Source organism: Ictidomys tridecemlineatus, chromosome 4, assembly GCF_052094955.1.
Source record: "Ictidomys tridecemlineatus isolate mIctTri1 chromosome 4, mIctTri1.hap1, whole genome shotgun sequence".
Lineage (NCBI taxonomy): Eukaryota > Metazoa > Chordata > Mammalia > Rodentia > Sciuridae > Ictidomys > Ictidomys tridecemlineatus.
Genome location: NC_135480.1, coordinates 200,904,561 through 200,927,597, shown reverse-complemented (window position 1 = coordinate 200,927,597; position 23,037 = coordinate 200,904,561). Strand labels below are relative to the sequence as shown.

Below are 23,037 nucleotides of genomic sequence, written 5' to 3'. Positions count from 1 at the left end.
TTCTTACAGTAGTTCTTGAAATGAGATCCAAAAATAAAAAAAATTAAAAATTTTATGCCAATTAATGTTTCATTTGTGGGGAATTTAATAAAAACAACCAGAACTAGCTCAAATAGCTGACATTTTCCAGATTTCTTATTTTGTAAGAGATGTATGCCAGGTAAAAATGCTAGTATCAATAACTAAAAGGTAATTTGAGACCATGCCATATTTAATTACTTCTTCTGGAACAAAATTCCTCACCCTCTTTGGAGTGCCACAAGCCCCTTCTTCAAATGGGATGGCTGTGTGGAAACAAGACTAAGAACACCAAGACAGCTCGCTGCCCAGGAAGGCAGGGTTTGGAACAGAAGCCAGCAGCTCTGGGGAGGCACTCTCCTCCTCTCCTCTACTGAGGTCCCTTTCTATGCCAGGGAAATTTAACCCTGGGAACATGACAGAGTGAAGAGTATCTAGTACAAACACTGCTTTCTATTTTATCACACTCCAGTTCTCTGACATAGTGGTAATATGCACATAGTACACCATGCAGCTTAGTTAACATGTAACCCATGGTACATAAACCTGTATTACCTCTGGGATCTGAAGAGCTCTGTGATTTGCAGTCACTACTTTAGACAATCTCTGGATATGTTCATGAAGAACCCTGAAAACCAAAACGCAAATGTAAATATACATTTCAGAAAATAAGGCATAAAAAAGCCATAGTCAATTTTTTTCAAAACACTCAAAGTATTTTAGACTTATTTATATATGCAGATTACAAGTACAGTTGAGACTCTCATGGCCATAAATCTTCTTTTTTATCAGAAAAGGTTCAGATTTAGGATCTGCTTAGAAATGCCAAATGAGCTGTGGGGATGCACATGGGGTAGGGGAATCCTCCTTTCCTGGACTAGGACAGCATTCCAAGGAACAGAGAAGAGAAGCCCTTAGCTTGAACACACTGCTTAGTAAAGGAGAGGAAAAAGAAGAAAGTGAGAGAAAGTAAGAGGGATCAAGAGCCAGAAACCAAAGATCAGGCTTTCAGATGGAGAAGGGACTCTGCCATTCACCAGCCCCTCACTTTGTATGTGAAAACAGGATTAAAAGGTATAGGATTTGCCTCAGTAGCAGGAGTTAGAATAGCTTCTTGACTTCCAGTGTCTGGAAAGACCCAGACACTGTTTATTGTCTTTAAACCTGCAGAAATGCCATGAAGGAGTGGGTAGGAATAGTCTGCTTCAAAGTTGTTCTCTGCAGTAAATGTAACTTCAATATCCCATTCTATATTCCATGCCTAACACCAGAAATTGGTGCTCTGGAGAGAGAAAAGGCCCCGGGGTAGGCTAACAACCTCGGAGATGAAGAACACATGAGAGAGGCAAGTTGGAACAACTCTAAGTGATTTCACAAGAATGTGAATTCTCTCAAATTTATGTGCAACCTCTTAAAATTTCTGTAGGCCTGGGGGTGTAGCTCAGTAGAAAGTGTTTGCCTAGCATGCATAAGGCCCTGGGTTGCATCCCACAAAAACAAAAACAAAACTTGCATAAACTATTAATAACCCTTCTCTGAGATCCTACTGCACAGATCCCTATTAGTTACTAGGCTGGGAAGCATGGAGATAACTGTTACACACTTAGGGCCAAAGTAGGACTGCAGAGCAGTACTTAGGAAAAAAAAAAAAAAAGAGTAATAACGGATAACACACTTAGGGCAAACGTAGGACTGAAGAGCAGTACTCAGGAAAATTAAGAAGAGTAATAATGAAAATGATAATTCCTCCATAGTCTCAATCCCCAAAATACCCAATGTCACTATTCTACATTTTTTTGGGGGGGAGGGTGGGAGTGGGATGGCGGTTGCCTTTTTTTTTTTTTTTAATTTTTATTTTTTGAGATAGGAAAAAGATGGCCTTGAACTTACCATCTCCTACCTCGGCCTTCTAAGCCACTGGGATTACTTCTTATTTAATATTTTTGCAGGAGGCATCAAACCCAGGTCCTTTTGCACTCTACCACTTAACTACATCCCAAGCTCTCAATATTACTTTCTAAAACAATTTTATTCAGACATAACTCACATACCATATAATTGCTGATATTTGTTGATAGTCAAATATATAACTGTTCATTCCTAATAAATATATAATGAGTACATATTAGAAGCCAGACACATGCTTGATGCGATGACATTCATACTCTCACAGAAGGGACAATCCAGTAGGAGAGAGAGCATTTATCAAATGATTACACAAACTAGTAATCAAGAATAGGAGAAAATCATTACCCTAAGTACATGTATGAAGATACGAATGGTGTGAATATACTTTGTATATAACCAGAAATATGAAAAATTATGTTCTATATGTATAATATGAATTGTAATGCATTCTGCTGTTATATATAACAAAGTAGAATAAAAATAAAAATAAATAAGATTAAAAAAAAGAAGAACAGGAGAGAATTTCATTCCCCAGAGACATCTGGCAATGTCTGAAAACATTTTTGGTTGTCACAATTGGTTGGGCATTACTACACCTAGGGTGTTCGGGCAGGAATGCTGCCAAACACCCTAACGTTTATAGGACAGCCTAGTCTTCACAAAGAACTGCCTGATCTCAAAAGTCAGTAGTGCTGGGTTGAGAAACCTTGACTTAAATAAATGGCAAATAACAATAAATGCAAGTGTTAAAGAGGGGTACTAGGCCTGAGACAGCCCTAAGGGAATTTAAGCTAGTCAGGAAAAGTTTCCCAAGGAAATGATGCTTGAATTGAAATCTGAATGATAAGTAAGAGTTAATCAGACAGAGAAGGCAGGGAAGAACATTTGAGGGAGGATACAAAGCTGTGCCTTCCAAAAAGGCCACACAAATTCATATACTTGCCAGCCTGATGACCTTCCTGAAAACTGGGTATTTATTATTATTTTTTAATTATTATTATTATTATATTTTTTTGTTGGTGCTGGGGATTGAACATAGGACCTCATGTATACTACACAAGTATATACTACCACTGAGTTATATCCCAGGCCTTTTTCTAATTTTTTATTTTGAGACAGGGCCTTGTTGGCCTCAAATTTGTCATCTTCCTCATGTATGTCCCCCAGGCATCTGGGATTACAGATAAGCCCCTCCATGCCCTACTTATCATTCTTTTGAATTGCGTAACTCTCATGGGTGAAAAATGATAACTGAGACATTTCCTTTATTATCAGATGCTAAACCACAGGTACAGCTTGCCTAAAGTATGGGGCTACCTGATACACGCATCCAGCACAGGCACTCAACACAGAAGCACTCACTGGTCACGAAGGATATCCCCATCCTGATTAGGGTAGAAGGCAAGCTTGAAAATGCGATTCATCACACTTCGTTCGATGGCCAGCTGAGCATCCTGCAGCTGCTCTTCACTTGCATTTTGCCATATGACATCCTGGGCCATTGCACCATAAAGAAACTGTAGAAAATCTTCTACCTGAGCAGTTTTATCATCAGCTGCTGTGAGTTTCTGAAAATCTCCAATGCACAAACAATAATTTTTAAAATACAACATATGAATAAACTTAAAAAGGAAATTTTAGAACTACCCCATTTTCCTCTGTTTCATTTCCCCTCAATCCAACATATTAAATGGAAAACTCTAGAAATAAACAATTCATAAGTTTTGAATTGCAAGCTATTTCTTCGTAGGCATCTCATTATAGGTTATAGGTATAGCATATAGATATCAGTATTAGACCTAGTTTCAGGCATCTGCGGTGGGGGGGGTGTCTTGGAACATATCCCTTGTTTAGATAAGGGGGGACCAATGTATTAAAATCTGTTTTTAAAATATTTTTTTGTAGTTGTAGATGGACACAATACCTCTATTTTGTTTTTATGTTTCTTGTTTCCTCAACAAGTGTGGTGCTGGGGATCAAACCCACTGCTTTCCACATGCAAGGTGAGCACTCTACCACTGAGCTACAACCCCAGCCCCTAAAATCATTTTAATTGCTAATGATACAGACATTAAAGCCTAAAGGTTTTGGAGTGGTTTATATTAGGACAATACACAGCCAAGTCATTAAAATCAGGAAAGAGTAAGAAATACCTAAATATTTACGTGCCAATGAGTTTGTTTAAAAATATGTTGTTTGTAAAAATGAGAAAAATTGTGTGAATCCAAAGTTTTACCAACTTCCCTAATTTTTTAAATAAACTGATATTCAATCCAGGAGAAAAAGAAATTTAGAGATTTGATATCAAAGTGTAATTATTAAGAATCCACAGGGGCTGGGGATATAGTTCAGTTGGTAGAGTGCTTACCTCGCATGCACAAGTCCTGGGTTCAAGCCCCAACACCATCAAAAAAAAAAAAGTCCACAAACTAACTAGGTATTTAAGGAGCTGGTCTAAAGCATGCAGGTACTTACACAAGCTAGCAAGCAAAACAAAACAAATTTTCCCAATCTTCCTAATAATAAATGGTTGAAGACATGCTTCCTCTAACAGTAGTTACCTTGAATGAATTCCCTGATCTTCTTTTCTTTGCTCTCAAGCAGTAACCTCACACAGACAGTGGTAAAATATCGATTGGCTACCTCTTTGTCCCGTAAAACCCTTTGCAAGAGCCTCTCCAGGTGAGCCTGCGTAGTCTGCAGTCCTTGTCGACAGCGAGTGAGGTAAGCGATATATGGGGCTCTTTTCCTAAAAGGAAAATGCTTTGCAGGACATCAGATATGTACGGTACTTACTTTTTTTTTTTAATGACTAAGAGTTCCAATTTTTTTCACTTCATAAACTTTGGCTTTACAAATTGGCATGTCAGGCTACAGACAAATGTCCTGGGGAATATTTATGCTGCCAGCTCAAGAAACAGAATCCTGTTTTTCTTGAGCTGGCAGCATAAATTGTGCATGTCCGTGATGAACAGTATCTTTTGAACTGAATGTTTAGCTCCCTAACTCAGTGAATATTACTAAGGCTCTTCAGATTCTAGGTCTATTTTATAACTGGAGCATGGTTTCCCCACTAGTAGCACCTCCTACTTAACAGGAAATGAGCAGTTACAGAAAATTGAAAATAAGTTGGGCATGGTGGTATACACTTGTAATCCCAGCTCACTTGGGAGGCTGAGGTAGGAGGATTACAAGTTTGAGGCCAGCCTGAGCAACATAATGAAATCCTATCTCAAAATAAAAATTTAAAAAATAGCTGGAGATACAGCCCAGAAGTAGTTCAATCCCCAAACATCACCCTCCCCCATACAAAAAAGAAAATGGAGATGATTAAAAATAACCACAAAATACAAGCTATACAAACTAGTTCGTTAAACACTCCCCACCAGCTATTTGCTTATGGTGTTAATGTGGAGCTCGTCTACTAGGACATGAGGCCTCCACACTGCCCGTGCATCTCAGTTACACTCTTCCCCATAACCATCAGCAGGCAGCCAAAAAAAATCTACTACTACTTCTCTAGTCTACTAAAGTAGTACTTACTAATGTCCCTTAAAAAGGAAAGTAATAAACTAGTTATCCTAGCCTCACAATCTAGACAAACTTCTTTAATGTTTTTGTGCAAAGCTGACATAAACTGCACTTCTCTATTAGGAAGAGCTGCTCATTTGTAACTACATTTCTGGAGTGTGTAGCTTAGAAATCTATATCCAGGTAAACATAGACATGCACTTGGTAGTAGGCCTAGACTGGTTTGTGAAACAAGGACTAAAAAGAAAACACTTGCTGCTGAGAAGGTCTGTTGAATGGGTTGGGTATGTTACCTGTAGTCCTCAGCAATGGATGCCAGCAGTTTCCTACATGTCCTATTATCAAAACGGCATACACAACGCATTGTTTCTTGAAGTTGAGCCATTAAGTTCTTATCTTGTAAATTAATTGCTTCAGCTATCTGAACTTTTAAGAAGCATACAATTTCATTGTCTAAATAAAAAAATGAGAATTACATTATTATAGAGAATTTCCATGGGTTTATATAAGCTTACATATATACTGTCCCCGGCATTTGGGACATTAATTCTACTGTACCATTTATCACCAAAACTAAGCAGTAGTGCCACTGCCATTTAGAAAAAAAAAAAATGATAAAGTATCAGTAATCAAAGTGCCCTTAAGTGACATGAAAACAAATGTGTTAAGTTGAACCATGGAATATTAATACAGCCGAAGAGTGAAATACTGGCAATTTCATTGGTTCAAGCTGTAAATACAGAAGAAACTAAACTATCCAGCACCAACTTGCCTTCTGGGTCTGTATGGTCTGGTAATCCGTTCCTTGTTGAATGGGTTAACACTGGAAAGGCAACAGAGTCCGCAGAGCAAAGAGCAAGCCTCAGTTTCTTTTTCGCATCTCTGAATAATGGGTACAAAACACATTAATTTCTTTGTCCAGAATGGTCACTTCTCTTTTTTGTGGTGCTAGGAATCAAACCCAGGGCCTTGTACATACTAAGCATGTGCTCTACTACTGAGCTAACTCCTCACCCAGAAATGATCACATTTTATAAATATTTACTGTATGAGGGCTGGGATTGTGGCTCAGTGGTAGAGCACTTCCTGAGCATGCAATCCTGGCACCACACAAAAATAAAAAAAATAAAGGTATTATATGTCCATCTACAGCCAAAAAAATTTTTAATTTACTTTATGAATAAATATGCTACTTCAGGATTCAAATATTTCAAATGTTTATTTTGTTTATTTTTATGTGGTGCTGAGGATTGAACCCAGTGCCTCACATGTGCTAGGTGAATGCTCTATCACTGAGCCACAACCCCAGTCCCACAAGTGTGTGAGTGTGTGTATGTGTGTGTGACACACACACACAGACACACACACACAGACACACACACACACACACTTATATATATTTTTTGAGGGGGTGGTGGTGCTGGGGATTTAGCCCAGGGCCTTGGGCACAGGAGGCAAACACGCTACCAACTGAGCTATACGCCCAGCCCCCTAAAAAAATAATTTTAACTTACATCTCACTCTTGCTTAAAAGAACACACTTCTAATTTCCTGAAGAACAAGGTTATAAAAGTGCTCTGGGCAAGGACCTCTCCATAGGGTCACCTGAATCAGTCAAACAAACCTTTTCTGACCTTCCATCACATGCTGAGTTTTACATCAGGAACTCAGGAGAACCAGACAGCATATGTGCCAGAGAGGTCGCCAGCTCACCCCAGTACTCACACAAGAACACCTTCTATTGCATCTCTTGAAAAATTCTGGTCCTGCCACAATATAAACTTGCCCATTGACAAGAAACCCTTTTTATTGCTCTGTTGCTTGAGAGTTTTTGTATTGGATTCCTCTTAACTTCCAAATGCTGAACCACCTACTTCCACCCAGTAGCTGAGCCCTCCTCAGCTAGGGGCTACCCTCCACAGCAATGCAGCTCTCCCTAACGGGGAAGCATTGAGGCTCTCTTATTTGTTAGTGCCTATGGTCTTTTCTGGTCCTGTGGGTCACAGATCAGAATGTCTTCAGAATAATCAAATCTGCTACCTAGAAAAAGGAATTTGAACACCTTAGAGAAAGGCCAGAGAGTGTGCCTCCTCTGTAGGATGTCACTTGTCCACCTCATGCTAGCTCTGAGTCTTTCTCTACTGGATTTCCTCCTATAAAATGAGAAATGTAGATATCAAGATGAGGTAACATTCACCTCATTTGCCAAAAATATTATAAAATACATAATGGTAAAGTCACTTGATGAGTTTTAGAAAGTAAGTCATGCTGGAAGGTAATTCTATCTGCTATTCCCCCAATTATACTGCAGGAAAAAAATATGGAAAGTTCCAAAAAGATCGGTTTTTTTTGTTTTTTTTTTTTTTTGGTACTACAGATTAAATCCAGGGGCACTTAACCACTAAGCCGCATTCTCAGTCCTTTTAATTTTTTAAATTTTGAGACAGATTCTCACTAAGTTGCTTAAGGCCTTACTAAGTTGCTGGGGCTGGCTTTGAACTTGAGATCCTCTTGCCTCAGCCTACTGAGCTGCTGGGATTATAGGTGTCTGCCACTGAACCCAGTAGCAAATTTTATTTACAAATATTTTTGCATAAATATAATAATATATTTATTATTTTAATATATAAATATAATAATATAATATATAATAATATATATTATTTTAAGGAAGAGTTTCCTTAAAATAACTGGGAGGAGGTAAATATGGAATAATACTGGTTATGTGTTGGTAACTCTTGGATCTGGATAATGGGTACATCATTGTATCTATTTGAAAATTTCTGGAATAAAAATTTAAGCCAAGTGCAGTGTCATACATTTGTAATCCCAGCAAATCAGGAGAATAAGGCAGGGGGATCACAGGTGCAAGGCCAGCTTCAGAAACTTAAACTTAGTGAGAACCTGTCTCAATGCATCCCTGAGTTCAATCCCCAGTATCAAAATTAAAAAAAAAAAAAAAATGTAAAAGAGAGAGAGAGGTGGGGGTGGGGGTGAGGGAGACTTGGGACACGGGACTTTGCAAGTCCACAAGAGATAACTAGTGCTTTAAAGCTGAGGCTTCTTGTCTGAGGAAACCGAGGATTGCTATCAAAGAACCCTGAAGTCATTTTCTTTCTCAAGCCCTATTAGAAATAGAGGCCTGCCCACATAATGAGGATGATGAAAAAAAGAGAGGTTTACTGAGACAGTGAGTTACTCCATCACTGTGTGCAGGGCGATTCCAAACTACCCATGCCCTCTCCTGATGTGTGCCACACACATTCATAGCTTTGCACAGGCAGGAGCACTGCAACTTGTTTTGTTTGCTTATGTGTTTTATGTGGGCATATGAGTCTTTTTTTTTTTAAATCTCTGAATTATTGTCTTTGATACATGACATCCAGAACTGAAGCAAGTCTTCTCAGTAACTATTTCATTCTTATCTGTTTCATAAATGTATTATTAAAATGAATTAATGAATCATTTGAATTGAATTGACTGCAATAATGATTAAAAGCCCAAACCCCAAAGTCCCAAATACTACAAAAGAAATACCTATAAGAAAAAGCTGAATCCTGAGGGTGGGCTGCTTGGCTCGCAGAGTCTGGGAGATCATCAGCTGAGATGTTCTGTAGTGTTTCATCCCGAGGAGAATCATGAGCACTTTCACCATCACCCATGACCTCTGGATACCAAAACCCATCACCAAGAAAAGAATAGTTATATTAGTTTGTAATATTCTAGTATTGGTACTAGTAGGTAATTCAGAGCAGCTCAATCCTAAATTAGTAATATCTTAGAGTAAGAGTTCTTCAGAAGATAAAATAGAAAGAAGGAAAAACTTAAAACATTTGACCAAATGGTCAAAGCAACAATAATGTATCATGAGAGCAGATGCTGGGAATGGTTTTAATTCTTTTTTTTATTTAGTTGTAGATGGGAACACTTATCTTTTTCTTTTTAATTTTTTATTCTAATTTGTTATATATGACATTACAATTCATATTACATATATAGAGCACAATTTTTTTTCATATCTCTGGTTGTATACAAAGTAACAATTATCTTTATTTATTTTTTACGTGGTGCTGAGGATAGAACCCAGTGCCTCATGCAAGCGCTCTACCACTGAGCTACAGCCTCAGCCATGGTTTTAAATTCTTATCACAATCCTAATCCAAAACAGTGAAAGTCTGAATTAATAAAGTTAATATTCCATAATCAAAATCACTGAACCACAAAACTCAAAATCTTCAAAAGTCATTTTACATAATAATTCACTTTAGAGACATGAACTCCTTCCCAGTCAAAACAAATTGCTGGTTCTACATCCCTTTGTTGCACAATGGCTGAGGTAGACCAAGCACATGGATTTCCAGACCTTTCCCCCACAGCCCTCTCACCACACCCAACAAAGAGCAAGAGGACTACCACAGAAAAGCCAGATCTGTGGGTCCCTCTACTTGTTGTGTTTTTAATTAGTCAATCAAGAATACAGATAAACAGGTGCTGGAGTTGTGGCTCAATGCTAGAGCACTTGCCTAGCATGTGTGAGGCACTGGGTTCAATTCTCAGCACTTCATATAAATAAATGAATAAAATAAAGGTCCATCCACATCTAAAAAAAATTTTAAAAAATAGAATATAGGGGCTGGGGTTGTGGCTCAGCGGTAGAGAGCTCACCTAGCACGTGTGGGGCCCTGGGTTCGATCCTCAGCACCACATAAAAATAAATAAATAAAAACAAAGGTATTGTGTCCAACTACAACTAAAAAGAAAAATAAATATTAAAAGAAAAGTTAAAAAATAGAACATAAACATACATAAAACAACATAAAATCAAAGGGAATAACAAAATTCCTGAATATAAGGAAGATTCTGTGTTTTTATAGGAAAACATTCTTATTATTCAGAGAAAATTTCAAATGCTTCAGGAAAAAATGGAAAAACATATAGAAAAAATGTTAATAATTGTAATGTTTACATAGAAGATATACGAACTTTCAGAATAGAAAAGTGGAAATTCTTTTTTCCCATTACTCCCTCTCAGGCCCCTATAGTCTTTCTCAGAGCTAATTCATATTCCCAGTTTCCTGGAGATTCTTCTAGAAGATACTCCCAGCACACATAAGCATAAATGGATGCAGACACTACTTAAGCTTTTATACACTTTTGTTTCCCTTTAATTTATCTTGAGGACTGTGTCATATTTTTCTGACAAATTGTTCAATATTCTACTGTGAGAAAAACATAATCATTTAAAAAATAAGAACCAAGCAACAATGGATAACCTAAGAGAGTGCTGCGTCAGCTACCTGAAGAGAGATAACTGTGTGAAATTACAGTTCTATAGGCAGTTGCAAAATAATCTCCTCCCTCCCGCTAAAGCATGCACCAGTCACTCTGGGCAGTGACTCCAGGATTCATGGGATGATGACTCAGGCATCTGAACATCTGCACGTGCCCAGGCTTAGTGGGAGAGTACAGAGAGGACATCAATTTAATCTGATAGGGTTATCAAGTTTGTAATTTTAAAATAGTATATTGATTCTCTAGCTATTTTTTTAAAGGGTACTTAAAAGATTTATCTTTATTACTATGGTAAAAATGACTGTTCAAATCTTTATCATGATTATCACCTGCATTTTCATAGTTTGCCATTGCTCCTTCACTGGGGCTGGTCCGTTTAATGGCATTCCGGTATTTGTCCAGAATATCCTCAGCAACCTGAGCTTGTGCAGTGAGCCTAGGGCTGGGATCATCTGCAGGGGAAAGAAAGGTGAGAGAATTAGTTCCTTGGGTTTGTACTAGCGATGATGTTAGTAATGACACCAGTAGCACATCCCAAAGGCAGATTAGGAGGTCAGACTTAAAAAGAGCACATATCTCAATGTTAAGAGGTACCATGCAGCTGCCTGCTCATCCCATTTCTAGGTCTAAGAGCCTTGTCAAAGCAGAAAATTGGGAAGAGTCACTCCACCTTCTCATCATCACCAGAATTCTGCATGACAGTGACAAACTTCAGTGCAGACTGAATGGATAACAGGTTTCTAAAGGGCTTACACTGAAATCACTGTTAATGGCAATTCATGCTAACAAAACTTCCAAAGATGCACTTTTATATGCAGACTTCATTTAATCAAATATCTCTATGATGAACAAAAAAGAACTATTTAAACTTAAACTCCTTTTAATGATGAGATGTGCCTTTCTCTATTCTTTCTTCATGAATTAATTCCTTTCTACACCACATCTGAAAGTTACAGATATTCATATACTATCTCACTAGATCTCACCACGATAGTGCAACTGCTGGCACACAGCACTTTTGTGCATACCATGGTCAGCAACACTCAGAGAATCTAGACATCCTGAGAGAGTGCTGGAATGGTACCTGAATGCTCTGAGAAAAACTTAACATACCCACAAAACCACAGCTTTGTTTACCTATAGAACTGTTAGGCTGACAAAAAAAAAAAAAAAAAAAAATCAGCACATCAAAAGTGTTATCTTGGAGTATTAGAAGTTATTCATTAATTGACTGGGCTGTCAAAGCAAAGAACTGCTATGATCTACAGGATAAAATAAAGTTTCATGGTAAAGTACAAACGCCTGGGATAGAGCTAGGCCAATAGATAACCAACCATACCAACATTTAGTTAGAATCCCATTTTATTTAATTTTGGCTTTGGGAGAATCCCATTTTATTTATTTTTGGTTTTGGGGATTGAACCCAGGGTTGCTTAACCAATGAGCTACATCCCCAGCCTATTTTATTTTTTATGTTGAGACAAAGTCTTACTAAGTTACTTAGGACCTAAGTTGTGCCACTGCAACTGGCAGAATCCTACTTTTACTAAGAAATTCTAAAATCATATCAAAATCATTAGATTTTATACATATACATATTAACAGTGGCTAAAAGGCTGAGGGTATAGCTCAGTGGAAGAATGCTTTCTCAGCATGTGCAAAGCACTAAGTTCAATTCCCAGCAATAGAGAGAGAGGGGGGGGGGGTAGGTAGCTAATATTAGCAGAAGCCAACATTTATTGAGTGTTTACCATGTGCCAGAAACTGCACTAAGCACCTTAGGTGGGCTACCTCAATTAATCATCAAACAATCTTATAAAGAGGCACTATTATCACCCCATTTTACAGCAGAGCAAATCAAGGCACAGAAGTGAAGCAGCATGTTCGTAGCTTCTTCTTTTGTTTCCATGAAACAATAATTTGGTGTTCATGTCTCTGTAGAATTATATTCAACTATATAGAAAAAGAATTTCCAAAGTAATTTAATCATATTTAATTTCATGATGAGATCCCTAATAAAAGTTCATCTTTCTAAAAATGTCAATTGATAGAACTTTTACCATTATAGAATCTTGTTTTGGAGGGGGAATACTTTTTTGCTGATAGCTTTTGAGTGCTAATAAAGGCTCTGAAAAAGGGACAACGTAATTTTGCTACACATAGTAAGAACCATAACCATGTTGTTATAACCTATGTTTCTATTAACACCATTCTTAAAATTTTTAACCCAGGAAAATAATTAAAACAAAAATGCTATGTATATAAAACAGTAAGGACGATTTTCATGGCTAAAAACTGGAAAATATTTAAATATCCAATAGAGAATGTTTTACTATAGTAAAATCAGATTATTTTATAGTCAATAAAAATGATTCAAAAGCCAACTAGATCTGGTAGAAATTGAGAGTTCATAAAATGTCATGTGGTGAAAGAATACAAAGTTTCAAATATAATCTAATTCAATCATAAAAAAGCCACTATGTACAAACACAGAAAAAACATTGGAAGAGAATATGAGAAAAATAGTAGTTAGGGTAGCAGGATTACTGCCAGATTTGTTGAGAAATGTCCTTTTGTAAGATTTATAATTAATTTAATAACTTTCAATGGGCCATTAATTAAGACTGGGTAAAAATTTGGGGGGGGGGTTACTGGGGACTGAACTCAGGGGCACTTGGCCGCTGAGCCACATCCCCAGTCCTATTTTGTATTTTATTTAGAGACAGGGTCTCACTGAGTTGCTTAGTGGCTCACCATTGCTGAGGCTAGCTTTGAACTTGTGATTCAGCCTGTCTTAACTTCTGTCTCAGCCTCCCGAGCCGCTGGGATTAGAGGTATGTGCTACTGCGCCTGGCAGGACTAGGTAGAAATTTTTACATCCACAGGGAAGCTTAACTACTTGAGTTGAACCTAAAGAAAATGAATCACTATATTTAAAAAAAAAGAAAAAAAACACTTATTCTACCTACTTAGCTTCTAGTATTAATACCAAGAATTAAAAACATATTGCCAAAAGGCCCAATAATTTATAATTTCACCAGTTATTAATTATTTTTGCACCCAGGGCCTTGCACATGCTAGGCAAGTGCTCCACCACTGAGCTACACCAAAGTTATTAATTTTAAAAATTAAATATTAAAGTAATTTTACCCAAAATAGTTCAGTTTGTATGTACTAGTGTTCTTCTAACACTAAGAACTAGGAAATGGAAAACGTACATAAATACCTTGCCAAAGAGACAATCTCTTTCTCTTTCCAACCAGACTGACAAGTGCCTATGAACCAGGGTCCTATGCAATTTGACTGAATACTCACAACATGTAACACAGTGCCTGGCATGAGTCAGATGATCAACAAGTATTTGCTGATTAAATAAGACAAGCTGGGCTGCTCTCAACAGGGAACTGTGGCCTGAACACCTTTTCTTACAGGGAAGTCACCATATCCAATAAAGCAGGTATGCTTTATTTGCTATGCCAGGACATAGAGATATAGCTAAATATATAAAATTAGGTACTAGAACTATAAGCATTAAAATGGGATGCTACCTGTACCATATTGATCTCTTTGAGGAGGATGTTCTTTTGAGCTTTATCCCATTTTTTAATTATAAATCTTCATTTTACACTGGGCACCAAAGCAAACATGTGATCCCAGCTATGTAGAAGGCTGAGGCAGGAGGAAAACAAGTTCAGCAACTTAACGAGACCTTATTTCAAAATAAAAAAGTAGAAAGGGATGGAGATGTAGCTCAATAGTAGAGCACCCCTGGGTTCAATCCCCAGTGCCACAAAAAATAAATAAAATTTTTTAAAAAAAATCTTCATTTAAACTATAGTAGGACAGTAGGATAACTTATTTTAAAATCAAAATTAGGGGAAAAAAAGAGGTGAGAAATGAACTTCCTTCTAGGTGCTCTATAACATTTAGGAAACAATACCTAGTTATCAAATTCAAGGTTGGGTCATTAATACTACCTCTCAAACTCTTTTCTTTTAGGGTACTTATTTATAATGGGCCAACAAAAAGGTGCAGGAATACAAATGCTGGATACAGTAAAAACCCAATCCCTAGTTGTATTTTCCTTGGGTCAGATAGCAATGTTAGAATGGCTCAAGCTGTAAAAAATTAGTAAAATTTTAAATCTTTTATTATAATAGTTGGCATTTATGATACTGTTTGAACATTTTATCATGGGGGGAAAAAAGGAAATGATTAGGTAAAAGAGAATTTCACTGTGCTCCTGAATAGACAAGAACAAACTGTAGATGGAAATAAATTTAGAATTCTATGATCATTGTTATAGAAAATTACTCAATCAATGATCTAAAGGTCTGGCATGCACAGTTCAATTGTCACCACTCTCCCATAGGCACTGTGCCATCAACCCACTAGACGGCGAGCTGTGGAGGGTGCCCAGAGGCTCAGGATCAGGGCCCTCGTCATAAACGTAAGTTATGACAATGAGGATGAGGATGGTGGTGGCGGTCTGCAGGAAGAGCACACTGAGATTCACTGTGGCCACCAACTGGAAACCACAGGGCTATGAAGAACACACTCCCCACCGTGCACACACAGACACACTCTTCTAAAAAGGCAACACTATGGCACCCAAGAAAAAGTGTTATGAAATATGTGCTCTGGGAATGAAGGAGCCAGGAAGTCCATGGGTCTACAAACCTGTGAGTGTTGAGAATCTGTCAGGCCCCAGATCATCTTTGTCTTTTTCTTGTTTTTCTTTCTTTCTAAATGGTATAGGAGCTGGAAATTAAATAAAGTCAGTAGTGTGACATATAACATACTGCACTACTTGGAAGTTAACTGGTGTGCCAACATTTCTAAGTGAAAGGAGGAGGAAAAGTAAAAAAGCTAAAAAATTCCCAAGCGTCGACTGATAATCATTCTTAAAAAAATAGCCCTGAAGGTTCTTAAAGAAGCTTTCAGAATCTGCCTAGAGTCATCCACCATAAGAAGAATAATTTAGGCGGGATCATGGGGATTAGATCAAAACCACTGCCTCTTAACCTCTCTGCAAATCAGCACAGTCAAAAACTCTTGCTTCATTCTTTCCTCCCCACCAAGTGGGCTTGAGTATGGCATGGAAGCAGCTCTCCTCAGTGCCTAGGTGCCACAGCACTGGGAGAGGCCTGTGGAAGAGGTTCCTAGCTGCTGCTGATCTCTCCTTTCAAGAAGAGAGTTTTTTTTGCCAACTCAAATGATGCCAGGATATTCACCAAAAAAAAAAAAAAAAGAAGAAGAAGAAGAAGAAAAACAATATTATACAACTACCTTCCAAAATAAACACTGCATAATACTTAGGGTATAAACATTTTCAATGAACACAGACATAAAAAGCTTAAATTTGTTTCAGGACTACAAAAGATGAATTTTCAATATTAAATTACCAATGGCATCCATTTTCCTGCAATAAATGATAGCAATACATTTGTCAACAGTCCAACATGGTAACTTCAACGGCATATGACCAGCATGATTTCCATTTATGAAACCACTACCATTTTCCTGCAAAGAATATTTCTAATCTCTGCCTTAGCATTCTTCTGAGTGAACCCATTTCCTACACTCTCAAAACAGCTAGAAACTTAGGCCCATGAAGCCTCACAGAGGAGTTGAGATATTGGCTCTCCAAGAGAGATTTTGGGGTTTTGTTTCTTGTTGCTAATACAGTATTCTAAAATTTTATAATATTACCTTTAGGCATGGCTGAAACAAAACGTTTTCTCCACCAAGGTCTGTTCCTGTCTGACTTCTCGTCATCGCTATCTTTGCGTTCTTCAATCTGCAGAAAAAGTTTAATGCTTTATTTGGTGTTGATAACTATGGATAAGTTACTATGAAAAAGATTTCAGAAAGTCTATGAAATACAAACACCAGGCCTATGTGCCTTAAAGCAAAACTGTTCGTATTGCCATGTAGGTAAATTCTGGAACATGGAAATTACCTCTCAAGCACTAGACTGTGATCTGCTTGAGGGTTTATCTCATTACTGTTAGTTAACTAGAAGCTTAAGGAAGAGCCTGATATAGAGTAGGAACTCCAAAAATACTTATGGAGGGCTGGGAATGTGGCTCAGTGGTAGAATATATACTTTGCATGTGTGAGACTCTGGATTCAATCCCTGGCAACACACACACAACAAACACACACACACACACACACACACACACACACAATAAACAACAACAACAAAAACTGATGGATAAGTAAACACAGCTTAAATAAACTCTAGAGGAGTAGTAGAGATGGTGGAAGTAATAGTATTAATAATAAAACCAGGTGTGAACTGTGTGCAAAAAAATAGATATTATCTCATTTAATCCTCACAGTAGACTTAGAGACAGGCCATATTATTAGGGCTTTTTATAGATAAGAAATACATAGCTAAATGAGATTATCTCCCTATCTTCCCCAACTTACACAGCCTGCATGAGGACAGCTAAGACTCAAACGTAGAACTAACGAACTTCAAAAAAATCCAGATTTGAGCTGGACATGGTAGTGCATGCCTATAATCCCAGCAACTCAGGAGGCTGAGACAGAGGCAGGAGGATCTCAAGTTCAAGTCCAGTCTTAACAACTTAATGAGACCTTGTCTCAAATTTTATTTATGTATTTTTGTTGCTGGGAATTGAACCCAGGGATGCTCTGCCACTGAGCTACAACCCCAGCTCTTTTCATTTTTTTGAGACAATGGTCTCACTAAATTTCTTAGGACCTGAGTTGCTGAGGCTGGCCTTGAACTTGTGATCCTTCTATCTCAGCATTCCCAGTCCTGGGATTATAGGTGTGTATCACTGAGCCTGGCTCAAAATTTAAAAGAAAGACTGGGGATGTAGTTAATGGTAAAGCACCCCTTAATTCAATCCCTGGTATGCTCCCCACCCATCAAAAAAGTCCTGGTTCTGATCACCATTATACAGAGTTATATTTAACTTTGTCATGTCAAAGAAAAAGGACTATAATTCCTTCACTTGCCTATGGTGTGACCTCAGACAAATCTCTTAAATTTCTTTTCCTCACATTTAAAACTGGGGTTGAAAATACCTTCTCCAAGGGCATCTATGTGAATAGAGAATCAGACCCTAAGCAGAGAGAGAGGGGCCTCTGTGCCAGGGAGAAGTTAGCAATAGTGATGGGAAATTAAATACATATAAGGCAGACTGATCAAATAAGTACATGAATAAAGAATAAGAATAGCAAGGTTCTGGGCTGGAGCTGTAGCTCAGTGGCAGAGCATCTGCCTAGCACATGTGAGGCACTAGATTCAATCCTTAGCAACACATAAAAGAAACAAATAAAATAAAGGCATTCTGTCCATCTACAACAACAACGAAAAATTTAAAAAAACAAAAAAGAATAGCAGGGTTCTCACTATTGAAGAATGGAGTTATAAGCATGGAAGGAAAAACATAAATGAACACACTGGTAAATGTGTAGATAGATAGACATTCTCTCTCTCTTTCTCTCCCACCCCCCCTTTACCTAGCTTTGTCCAATGACAGGTCCAGGGAACAGCAACATCTCTATAGAAATGGATGCTGATTGATCTCAATTTCTAAAAACTATTTTTCACTAAAAAGAACCAGGGCTCCTTGAAGAAATTACTGATTTCAGGACTAGAGCCATCAAAGTACAATATAAGCTTGTAACATCTCATGCCAGAAAGCAAAAACAGAAACAAACTTAAAAAATGATGGAGGCAAGTCAAAAGAACCCTGGAGGTGGGCATGGTGGTGCACACCTATAATCCCAGCAGCTCAGGAGGTTGAGACAGGAGGATCCCGAGTTCAAAGCCAGTCTCAGTAATTAAGCCAGGCACTAAGCAACTCAGTGAGACCCTGTCTCTAAATGAAATACAAAATAGGGCTGGGGATGTGGCTCAGTGGTCGAGTGTCTCTAAGTTCAATCCCCAGTACCCCGCCCCCCAAAAAAGAAAAAGAACCCTGAAACCAGCTTGAAAGGTTTCTGACTAGCCAAATAGGGACAACTGGGCTTCAAAAATAAACAAGACTAATAAACCCACTGACCACAAGAAAGAACCAGAAGACCATAAATATAATCGTAAGTATAGAAATTTAAAATTTTTATAAATAGGATAGTTACATTTTTTCAAAGTGCCTCCCCCAAAATACTCATTCATTTCAAAGGAAACAGAGCAACTTTCCAAGAGGTAAACCTTGGCAGATACCACCTTCAACAAATGATCCAAAGGAACAAATTAAAACTGTGTACTCCTTAATTGGATGCAATGAAAAGAATGCAGTGACACCTTAGTGATAAGACTGCTAAAACAAACAAACAAACAAACAAACAAATAAATAAATAAATAAACAGACGAACGAACTAAATCTAATTATGAGAAAACATCAAATTCAAACTAAGGGACATTTTAGAAAAGAATTGGCCTGTAAGTTTCAAGAGGATCAAGGTCATAAAAGTCAAGGAAAGACTAAAGAACTATTGTAGATTGAAAGAAACTAAAAAGGCATGACAACTAAAAGCAATGTGTCATTCTGAATCAGGTCCTTTTACAACAAATAACTGGAGATCACACAAACAGGGGTGTGAGAATTAAATGGTAGTCATGTATCAGCATTCATCTCCTAATGTTTATGGTTGTTTTATGATGTGTAGAAGAATGTACTTATTTGTATCAAACTTTATTCTAAAGTTTTCAGAGGTGAGGGAGAATCAGGTTAGCTTCAAACTTACTCTCAAAAGGGGAAGAAGTGTTCCTTTGTTGCACATTCAATGTTTGTTTAACTTTACAATTATTTCAAAATTTAAATATCATACTGCTAGGTGTGGTGGTGCGCATCTGTATCCCAGAAGCTCAGGAGGCTGAGGCAGGAGGAACACAAGTTAAGGCCAGTCTCAGCAACTTAGCCAGACCCTTTTTAAAAAGAAAAAAAGGGGGTGGGGGGATGGGGGTTCTTGGATTGTGGCTCAGTGGTAGAGCACTTGCCTAGCATGTGCAAGGTACTGGGTTCGATCCTCAGCACCACATAAAAATATATAAATAAATAAAAGTTATGTCCACTGATAGCTAAAAAAAATATTTAAGGGGCTGGGATTGTGGCTCAGTGGTAGAGTGCTCCCTACCATGCATGAAGCACTGGGTTTGATCCTCAGCACCACATAAATGTAAAATAAAGATATTGTGTCCATCTAAAACTAAAAAACAAATATTAAAAAAAAAAATTAAAGGGCTGGGGATGTGGCTCAAGCGGTAGCGCACTTGCCTGGCATGCGTGCCGCCCAGGTTTGATCCTCAGCACCACATACAAACAAAGATGTTGTGTCTGCCAAAAGCTAAAAAATAAATAGTAAAAAAATTCTCTCTCTAAAAAAAATTAAAAAAAGAAAAAGGGATGGGGATGTGGCTTAGTGATAAAGCGCCTCTAGGTTCAATCCCTAGTAACAAGGAAAAAAAAAATCATATCTCATTTAGCCATCTCAGAGGGATACTGTGAGTTTTAAATAAAATTAGATACAAAAACTGCCTGGAGAAAAGTGAAGTATTATAAAAATACAAGATAGTATTATTACAAAACCAAAGCTATACAGATTTCCTACGGGTTGTGGCAATGGGCATACTAGTCTAACAGCTCATCTTTAGTGAGTATTACAGTCTATCCTTAATTTGGGAGTTACATATTCATGTTCATTTCAGAAATCTAGAGAAACTGGCAGGCAGAACTCTGAGCCGAGAACAATCAGCAAACTCTACATGGCTGTGTTCCCATACCTCTCCTCTTGAAGAGTCCTTACTCGGGGATGATGATGATGAGTGAGGTGCAGCCACCAAAGAAGTAGCACCAATGGCTGCAGCTGGAGGGAGTTCTCGCTCTTCATTCCCTGGACGACGGTTCCAGCTGGGGTCACTCATGGGTCTCCGGACAGAAGATACTATATCAGAGCTCCTGCTGCGAACTAGTCTCTCAGGGTAAGAATGCCTTTGCTTAAAAGCCTCCATTTCAGCTGGAGTTAACATGTGGGAACCAAAGTTGGGCAACCTGGCCTCATTTCCTCCCACTGCTCCTTCCAGGATCGGGGGGTCTGGGGGTGGATGTGATGGCCTGGCATAGTGAACCTTTGGCCTTACTACAGCAGAAGCCCCTGCAACACAGCAAAAAAAGCTTTGCAGTCAAGACACAACCAATTCAATAAAGGCATTACCAAAAGAGTCTGGTTTCTTTCTTCTATGACAAGAGTCCAGAAGTTCCTTTCATTAGTTTACCTTCATGTGAAGACAGAGGATCAAACATGGCGAGAAGAGACTCTGCCTGAGAAGGAGGAGAGGTCAGCTGGTGGGCGCCTGAAACAAGAGGGCAAACTGTGAGACCACACTAGAAATCAGAGGGCTTCAATACACGAGTGAGTGATCTAGTGTTCTTTATAGTTTTCGTTTTTTTTTTAAACAAATTTTATTTATATATGACAATGGAATGCATTACAATTCCTATTACACATATAGAGCACAACTTTTCATATCTCTGGTTGTATACAAAGTATATTCACACCAATTCGTGTCTTCATTCATGTACTTTGGATAATAATGTTTATCCATTCCACCATCATTTCTAACCCCATGCCCCCTCCCTTCCCCTTTCATCCCTCTGCCCTATCTAGAGTTCATCTATGCCTCCCATGCTACCTCTCCTTACCCTACTATGAATCATTCAGCATTTGGCTTTTTAAAATTTTTTATTTATTTGTTTATTTTTTTATGTGGTACTGAGGATCAAACCCAGCGCCTCGCACATGCAAGGGGCTGAGTTTGATCCTCGTACCTCATAAAAATAAATAAATAAAATAAAGGTATTATGTCCAACCACAACTAAAAAAAAATTTTTTTTTAAATTGAGGGTCACCCCAGAAAAAAATGAAATTTTGATTATTTCAAATTTTATTTCATTTTCATCTTCACACATGGATATTCATTACTTTAAGGTTTCTAGAATCCATGTGCCTACTAATTCTAATGACCCAATGCTACTATGGTTAATATAGATAGCACAGGCCCAGAGACCTAAATTATTACACTTTCTAGAAAGTCATAGCCTCCCCTGCGACTTACCTTCCCCCCTAGAAAAATAGGGAAATATTGTCTATAGAAGATATATAAAAAAAAGAATGACTCATGAAAGTGTATATAGGTTTCCAAAATTCTTAATTTTTATCTGTTTGAATTTTACCATTGGTACAAACTATACTAGTCATTTTCCTTGAAGTTAACAGGCTCACTTTGTTAATTTTCCAAAAAATGTTTGCTGAGTATATATTCATAAAACCACAGTTTGTCAGTTACTCAAGTAAAAATGTTTTTTCAAGAAAAATAAAACAACTGGCTGTTAAACTAACAGCTCAATCATATAAGTGCTCTTCCTTAAGACATCATATTTCAGAATGCAGCTGAAATGTATTATAGGTTATTTCTATTTCTTCACACAGAATATTAAAAAGATGTGTATTCACGGGTTGAGATGTAATGAAATAATATTTACTGCCAGGTGAAGGGGTGCATTCCTGTAATCCCAGCAACTCAGAAGGTTGAGGCAGGAAGATCACAAATTTGAGACAAACCTCAGCAATTTAGCAAGACACTGTCTCACAATAAAAAGAGCTAGGGATACAGCTAAGTGCTAGAGCATTTGCCTAGCATGTGTGAGGCCCTGGGTTCAATCCCCAGTACCACAGGGGAAAAGAAAGAGAGAAAAAGAACAAGCACAACAACAGTATATATAATTTGCTTCATCAAAGACATCCATGATCAAAACTTCCCTTACTTGTAACTGTGAGTGAAGAATTCATGGTGCTGATATGGTTTGGTGCCCTTGTTTCTTGGCCCCAGCAAATTTTATCCACCTTTGCTTATGTGCCACCAGTGCAAATAGCAACAACATGAAAAAGGACAATAAACTTTTTTATTTATTATTATTATTTTTTTTAGTTGTAGAAGGACATAATACCTTTGGTTTTTATTTTTACATGGTTCAGGGATCGAACCCAGTGCCTCGTGAATGCTAGGCAAGTGCCATACCACTGAGCCACAACCCCAGCCCCAGGACAATAAACTTTAATAAATAGTTTTGACCTCATATTCCCCTATTCTCAAAAGAGTCTTAAAGACCGTCAGTTGTCCACTTTGAGACTGCCGCTTTAAAACTATGGTTCTCAACTGGTGGCTATTTTTTTCCCCAAAGGGATCATTTAGCAATGACTGGAGATAATTTTGGTTGTCATGACTCTGAAGGGTAGCAGGCA

The 23,037-nt window shown here is 37.8% G+C and overlaps 1 protein-coding gene across 8 annotated transcripts in view; it reads right to left on the bottom strand.

The window, feature by feature from the left end:
• The window catches only part of Gapvd1 (GTPase activating protein and VPS9 domains 1), a 90,064-nt gene that overhangs the window by 6,660 nt on the left and 60,367 nt on the right, over nt 1-23,037 (bottom strand). For 5 of the 8 annotated variants that reach the window (XM_078048211.1, XM_078048213.1, XM_078048212.1 and 2 more), the window contains 11 exons: nt 21,011-21,088; nt 20,519-20,889; nt 16,462-16,549; nt 15,430-15,510; nt 11,079-11,201; nt 8,995-9,124; nt 6,230-6,339; nt 5,751-5,910; nt 4,488-4,675; nt 3,289-3,502; nt 574-646 (listed from right to left, as the gene is read on the bottom strand). In XM_078048211.1, coding sequence (XP_077904337.1) covers nt 574-646; nt 3,289-3,502; nt 4,488-4,675; nt 5,751-5,910; nt 6,230-6,339; nt 8,995-9,124; nt 11,079-11,201; nt 15,430-15,510; nt 16,462-16,549; nt 20,519-20,889; nt 21,011-21,088 — 1,616 coding nt within the window. The remainder of the gene's footprint in view (nt 1-573; nt 647-3,288; nt 3,503-4,487; nt 4,676-5,750; nt 5,911-6,229; nt 6,340-8,994; nt 9,125-11,078; nt 11,202-15,429; nt 15,511-16,461; nt 16,550-20,518; nt 20,890-21,010; nt 21,089-23,037) is intronic. The other 3 variants (XM_078048215.1, XM_078048217.1, XM_078048218.1) reach the window with 1 other exon arrangement.